The sequence below is a fragment of the Pollicipes pollicipes genome, unplaced genomic scaffold (genome assembly GCF_011947565.3).
Source record: "Pollicipes pollicipes isolate AB1234 unplaced genomic scaffold, Ppol_2.1 Scaffold_3087;HRSCAF=3621_pilon_pilon_pilon, whole genome shotgun sequence".
NCBI lineage: Eukaryota > Metazoa > Arthropoda > Thecostraca > Pollicipedomorpha > Pollicipedidae > Pollicipes > Pollicipes pollicipes.
This window is the reverse complement of record NW_023596225.1, coordinates 39,032,920-39,040,528: the sequence shown is the minus strand read 5'-3', so window position 1 is coordinate 39,040,528 and position 7,609 is coordinate 39,032,920. Positions and strand designations below refer to the sequence as shown.

The window sequence follows — 7,609 nt, the reverse complement described above, 5'->3', positions numbered from 1 at the left end:
TATATATATATATATATATATATATATATATATATATATATATATATACATATATAGCACTTCTTCCTCTTCACATCGACACTCATTTCCAAACATCAATTCTCTGGCACACAGATTGATTTCCAGTGTTTTGTCGAAGGCGTTCGAGGCACCCTTAAGGATGGAAGATCCATGTGAAACCTTTTCCACGGGTTTTAATCTTCAGGGCCCGGGGTATTTTGGCATCCAGTCACAAATCTGGTGCTGGGGCCTCAGCCTGCAGTCGGTCAGAAAACACTGCTACCATTCCAGAACCATGTATTTTCCAATTGGACAGCCAACACTGGATGAGACAGCTTCGTTCAGTCGCGGCGCAGTGGGAACATTTCTTCCTTGATGCCGTCCTTGGTGATCACCTGGATGGCCACGGAGTCGCCGGTGTAGATGTCCCGCTCGCAGGCCGACGTGAACACGTCTTTGATGATGCTCACCGTCTTCGGTATGGTGAGGGCCTCGGGCGTCACGTTCTCCTGGTTCTTGTAGTTGATCTGGTTGTCCAGAAGCGGTTGGATAAGGGCCCCTGCCGAAATAAGCTTTGTGATGCAACCACAAGGGCACACGGCGTATCATCGGACCTGGTGAGTTTAAAGGGAAAGTGATTATCCTGGTCATTCTAATGTAGAAACAAAAAAAATGACACATGACATAAAAACAATTCATGTCCAGTAACAACCCTAAAGATACCTCCGATTGTCTGATGAGTTGGAAATGTGACCTTGTATAAAATAACTGACTCACATGATAAATTAACCCACCAAGTTAAGCCAGATGAGGCATTATGTCAAACAATACAATACCAGAGGAAACTTTAAATTGCCAACTCTACGAGCACATGCAGATTGGCAAGGACTAACACTGGCAACCGCCCTCTTGGCCAGCCCCGGCATCAAAATAATATTGCTTTCAGAATGTGTTCCACTAATCACCAGACATTTCATGAAAATTCAGTTAACTACCTGGAAAGGTTAAGAAATCACTCCATAAACAGAGAGGGTAGAGTAGGATTTCAAGTCCAAGTTAAAAGGACACCTAATGTTCGCAAAATATGAACCCATCTAAAGTATGTAATGAGAGATCATCTGTAAAACCAGTCAGCCACAACCAGGGTCACATATGTGGAAGGTACAAGAGAATTAGTAATATAAACATATTAGTGTGAAGAATCCAGCACTGACCTCCAGATCCTCCAGTGTAACATTTGCCTGGGTCGTGATGCCCAACTGGGTCATAGTGATACACTATGCCCTTTCCATTTTCATCAAGACCAGCAAGCACATTGGACACATAGTACGGGAAAAACCTCTTGTGGTAGAGCATGGTGGACAGCATCTGAGCAACAGCCCCAGTGGACATTGGCTTGTTGTGCTCATGCTTGTACATCTGCATTCTTGCCTCCAGAACCTTAGTCATTGTGAGCACATCACACCAGCAGCCAGTACTCTTCCCAGAATGGTGCTGTCAGAGAGCTTGAAGGTCTTCTTCTGCTCCCTGGTGTAAATACTGTACCCAGAGCTCAGACGGGTGTCTGATGCCACCACCACAAAGTCATCTCCAGCGATGGCTACTACTGTTCCGCCATTGTCAGCATATGGATAGAAATGGTGCTGTTTTGCTCCACCAGCAGCATCCAAAGCTGCAGGCTGCATTGTCCTTAGAGACATACCTTGCTTGGCTTGGCTGCTTTAAATATCTGGAACAGAATTGGTTAATATGATCATTGTTTACAATCAATGTAACAATGTTTTCAGTACCCTAAGCATCCTTGATACCATTATAGATCATAGAAACAATCATATTTTAATGCAATGAAATAAAGGCAAAATTTTGATCCAAACTTTTGCCTTTGTCCTGCAGATCCTAGTCAATGATTGATATCTGACAATGAAAGCAAGTAACTTTGACAACTTGAAGGCACATTTTGCCATTGAGAATCCTCCCAAAACGGACGCTGGTGGCATCTCATTGAAAACAGATTACAAACAATTAATTCAGCACTTAACTGCACACGTAATTTTACCGCCCACTAAATATGGCATTAATGCATGAAAAATAATCAGATTGTAGTGTGTGCATATGTGTATTGAGCTTGATGTGCAATACTGTTAATAAATACAATTTCAAAGAATTAAGGTACAACTGGAACATAAAACTGCAGTGCACTTCAATTTTTGACTAGTCACAAATCCCTAAAAAACTGGTATTTCAAACAAAAAATATGGCTACCATTTCTAAGTTCTTTAGCTTCAAAAGGTGCAAAAGCACACATTTAATTTTTCCAAAAGCACATCCATCACAGCTGCAAGTTTCTAAGCGCAAACATGTTTATCTTGCTAAGACCAGACACATCTGCTTAGCAGTGCATGTTGTCCACTAGATATTGCTTTCTTGGAATTTCAGTAAGTTCTCTGCTGACTTGTGATAGAAGAAATTGGGGCAAACATATTTTACGCAACTGTGTGTTGAGGGAGAGAAGCAGTGCAGCCAACTCAAAATCTAAACCTTATCTACACACACCATTTTTGCAGTAGTGTGACCACCTTTGTATCCACTTTCTTATTCCAGTGGCCTCTCCTACCATGGCCAGCAGTGACCAACTCCAGCCTATATAAGTGTATATGTGTAGTCAGTGGAGTCAAATCCACCCCAACTTTGGTGTGATAGTAACCACACCAAACTTTGAGCACAAATATTTTGAACTCAATCTTGGCTTAGCCATATGATATCATGGGGGCATTTCAACATTCAGCTGTTGAGGCTTTAGGGTGTTGCCTGCTTCTCACCCTGGCAGGAAGGAGCAGGCACTGTGGTAAATTAAACAGTGTACCTCTGGTTTCACAGATACATGGTTCAACCACCATAGACTACACTGGCACTCTCTCCATTTAGGCTGTCTGAGATTCACTGATTCAAAGATAGAAAATGGGCACTGTGATATCCATAGCATAAGTGTGTAGAGCATAATACATTGCACAAAGATTCAAATGTGGATGTAGGTATGCCAAAAACAGGTGTACCTAACTTTCAAAATGCTTTGTCACTGGAGCATACCTACGTGGCCACCACACACCCGATTCAAACCTTCCTAACTCATTTACCAAATGACTTTAAGCAACCCTCAGCGGCCCTTCATGTTTACCTATTTCACTGCATCGTTATTTTAGGGTCTTACCTGCACCAATGAACCCCAAAATCCAGGAAAACACACTCTCAGAGGGCCTTGCGCACTCACACAACCATCCGGATCGACCATATACCAGTTTCGCCTCTCACATTCTCATTTGTCGACGAGTGACCCGGCGAAAAGCGGGGTATAGAATGGTAGCCCGTATCCCGTATAGCGGAATATGCTGAAAATCTCGAGAAGTCAGAGAATATTCGTTTGCTGTAGCGAGAACGACTCTTAGTGGGCGGCGGCCGGCAAGGGTAGTACGCAGCCGGGACCAGGGTTGGGGCTACCCGGTCACCCGCGAGACGCCGGTCCCATGGGTAACGCAACATGTGGCCGTCCCTACGCACCCAAATTGATGACAATCCTAGTGAAAGAGTGGTGATTTTCTTGCTACGCGCCTGGTAGACAATCGTAATATTATGAAAATGGAATCATCGCGCTCAGCCGTGCCTCGCCTCGGGCACGGCCGCCAGCTCGGTCGGTTCAGCGAACGGGAAACGGCTGTTACCACGAATGTACGACCCTGTAGATGTGTTGTAGTATTGGTAACCGCATTTAGAGGCGACATACGTTTATTATATGTCTCAAAAGGCATTTCCCTCATGCGGTTTCATGGAACGCTGGCAGCCGTTCAGCGTATGGAGCGCATGACATACAGCGTACGGGAATGCGGCAATACAATACTCCCTCAAAGAGTGAGGCCGTGCGTGCGTGATAACAACGCACCTGGACTATCTCACGACATCCAAAAATCGGGCCCGCCTGCTGGCACTTAGTTTTGCCTGATATGACTCCCGCATATATTCATAAATAGTGGGTGGCCCCTGAACGTGATGAGTAAAATACGGTGACGTTATGCACCTATTTGAAGGCTAACTCGGCGGATGGGACCGTCCACATATGAAAGCGCAGCGTCAGGACTATCGCACGACATCGGTGTATCGAGGCTGGAGGCTCATTTATGAAGCTGCCGAAAATTACCGTGCCTGTTTATTACAGGCGGTTGCCTGTTGCAACAGTCCTGGTATGTCTCCCTCCTGACGTGTTATTCAAATTTCCTGGTCCGGAAGTGGTGCACGAATTACGCTTGCGTTTTAAAAATGCTTGAAATACTCAAATTGTCAACAACAATAGGCGACGGCGGCTGGACAAACCATTTAGGTGTCCTGTGATGGTCAGGACCAGTGCCATCGACAGGCATGGTCCTCGTGTCCGACGCCGCTTGTAAGTCTCTATAACGCCATGCTTTTTGTGCACCACTTACAAAGCGACCGCCTGTTTTCAACGGTGCAGCATGAGGGGTTCACACGGAGCTAATAGGCGCCATCGGGGACGATGTTCGCGCATCGTGCGTAATCCGTGAAGGAGCGTGCTACGCGTACGTTTCTACCCCGCGCTTGCATGCCATATGCATATATGTAAATGCTTCCACATTTTTGGCCCCGCATGCCAAGCGGCAGTCGACATACACTATTATGTGAATGTTACATGTGACGGGGTCACATCAAGCAAACGGACTCCGGCAGTCGGGACCGACGTTTGGGATGTCACGCAATAACCATGAATCAGTTCTATTCAACACCCGCGGTTCCGCGAACCGAGCTGGATTAATGAACTTTTGGAACGCTGCGGTGACTCGCTCTCCCAGGGCGGACCGACCGCTGGTCTTCACGGGGGAATTTCTTATTTGCATGGGGCTTTGTACGGAAAAAAGCCATCTTGAAAATCATTCGGTGCCATTCACAACCCTGCCCTTCTTGGGACCTAAACCCCTCTAGTTTCTAAGCTACACACCCGCGAAGATGGGGACTTTTCGGGGAGAGTATTGCAAGGTCACATTGGCATTCATGACGCCATAATGACATCATTCAAATTCTGCCATTTCGTGAGCCATGCGGTGATCAAGGCCAATACAGATACAACAATAACATGCTGAGGAGCGTATTTACTTAGTAGAGAAATTGTGTCGTCTAGAGCAATCTTTCTACTTAAAAGTATACCAATGGACACAATGAGCTTGTTTCATCATATCCAATGCTTGCCTTAATATATTAAAATATGAAACATTCCCTTTAACAATGCATCGTGCGGGATCGATAGCAAACAAAAGCAGGCGCGAGGCCGACGTTTGGGTGTCGTACGAAAGCCGAGGACAAGTGTTATCAAATTATCCCGTCCCATTCTCCGTGCGTCATTGTACGTATGTGCGAAACTCTCTCGTATGTTGTACCCCACGCGTCACGCGTCCGCCCGCAATTAATCACACGCTGTGAAAGAGGCACGCCAAACAGATGTGGGAACACTCAGCCACTATTTACCGTTATTCTGAGTAAGCTCCGCCCGCCAACCGGTCATACTGAACTAGCGATCCGATGCAAATCGTTCAGCGTTCACCGTGGATCAGTTCGCCACTCTGTTCAGTAAATATTTAATTCAACGCAGCACTTATTAGTGAGGAAAGACAAGTATAACAGTAGAATGGCAAAGATCATCGCACACGCGCGCATTAAAAAACAGGGAGCACGATCCTCTTAATCGACTTTGGGGCGGTCTTGCGCGTGCCTACCAGCACCTCGCACCCGTGAGTCCAAAAGCCGTGTCTAAAAGGCTCAAAGCTACTGTCAGGATTTTTGCGGTGCCGGGGCACTCACAGCATTAATTCAGCTGATGAGAGGATCACCTGGAGTGTCGTTCCGACAAGGCCGCGGCACAGAGTGCCCCGATCCTCCGAATTCCCAACCTGAGGCCCGCTCGCAGGTGTGGGCGGGGCTACCACCCCACCGGCCGGCATACGCACTATCTCTCCGTGACAGCCGTGGATAGGAGGCCTCGGCCGCGGTGAAAAGGGTGAGCGATAGCGGGTCAGACTTCATAACTGGCTGCGCGTGCACGCTTATCCACTTTATGGAGGCAACCCATCGCAGCGCCGCTTCACCACGGTCGGCTCTCTATCAGCGGCCACAGAACTGGCGTCAACAATATCTATCGTAATTTCTTACCTTAAAGAAATAGGGGCCGGTTGCTAGGCCGTGGTTTGGGTGTTCTGCGACATGCCTCCATGAATGCTAGGAAACGTGCGTTGTCCCATCCGCACAGGTCAATGATATATATATATATATATATATATATATATATATATATATATATATATATATATATATATGCACATAATCGACTTCGGGAGGGAACCCTGCGCGTTTGATGGCACTGTTTTGTAGCCATCCCACGAAACCCAAGTATTGGGCCCGGCCGCCGACGGCTATTCGTGGCAACTCTGGCGGTCGCTCGACTTGTAGTACAATAAATGCTTAGAACCATAGCATAGATTATAGGCATTTAGTGTACACTGAGGGTGGGACCATGACAGCTTGGAAGAACTGCTTCAGGGCCATCGCACGACACTCCAGCATCGAGACTGACGACCGGGGCCCGCGTATTTGAAATCGCGCCCTCACGCTGAATGAATGAAAGTGGCCGGACGTTTGGAACGTGGTGCACAAATTGCTGAAACATTTTAAACATAGGTACAATCGCCAGAATAATGAAGTACCGCGCGCTGTCAATTTTGAGATCAGCCAAAAATCACGTTTGGGGCCCAAACATCGAGCCCGGACACGGGTGTCCACACGATTACTAAGAGCCCAGGGTGTCCAGAGGGCTCCTGGCTGGTCACAAGGGCCCAAGAGCAGACAGAGGGGTTCTAAGGCAGGCGAATGGCCCCTAAGCGGTGGAATAATCCCATCAGACCCCGTCCGCATCTGTCAGGTCTGATCTGGTATGGTCTTGGCCCGCCCAGTTCCGTCTGGTTTGGTCTGTCCCGTCTGTTCCCGTATCGAGTTGTGACATTCAGTCCAATTTCTTCCGGTCCGGTCCGCCTCCGATAGGCTCTATGTGGTCCCGTTTTTCATACCGGCCAGTCCCGTCTGATCCCGTCCGGTCACACCTGGTTTTGTCTGGTACCGCCTGGTTCAGTCAAATCCCATCTGTTCCTATCCTGTCTAGTTCCATCCTGTCCTGTGCGATCCTGTCCTGGTTCCAGCCCGTTCCGCCTGGTTTGGCCTGGCCCTATCCTATTAGACTCGGTCCAGTCCTGTCTGGTGCTTTCTAATCCCGTACAGTCACGTCCATTCTCATCCGCATCAATTTGACGCCGTCAGAATGATTCATTCTGTCTCTGTTCAGTTCCGTCTCATCCTGTCTGGTTCGGCACGAGGTGATCTATCATCAGGCCGGCAATGATTTTATAGTTTTGTGACGTCACGGTACTATCAGCTGAAAGTGTTTGTGACCTTTATTTTTGCATGATCAGCTGGACGCACCATCGCAGATCTGTGAATGGTAAGAAGTGGGCGTGCTGCGGGTTGTAGGTAAAACGCTATTTATTTTAAGTATATGGGATGT

The 7,609-nt window shown here is 47.3% G+C and overlaps 2 protein-coding genes across 4 annotated transcripts in view; one reads left to right on the top strand and one right to left on the bottom strand.

Moving 5' to 3' along the window:
- Nucleotides 1–280: 280 nt before the first annotated feature.
- Nucleotides 281–3,295, bottom strand: LOC119090653 (proteasome subunit beta type-1-B-like). The gene is given in 4 exon segments (XM_037213506.1): nt 281–559; nt 1,215–1,479; nt 1,482–1,729; nt 3,209–3,295. Coding segments are annotated over 3 exon segments (702 nt in total). The 5' UTR covers nt 1,701–1,729; nt 3,209–3,295; the 3' UTR covers nt 281–341.
- A 4,249-nt stretch (nt 3,296–7,544) lies between these two features.
- LOC119090652 (voltage-dependent calcium channel subunit alpha-2/delta-1) overlaps nt 7,545–7,609 on the top strand; it is a 41,464-nt gene continuing 41,399 nt past the window's right edge. For all 3 annotated transcript variants that reach the window (XM_037213504.1, XM_037213503.1, XM_037213502.1), the window contains exon 1: nt 7,545–7,575. The gene's annotated coding sequence lies outside the window, so the exon portion shown is untranslated. The remainder of the gene's footprint in view (nt 7,576–7,609) is intronic.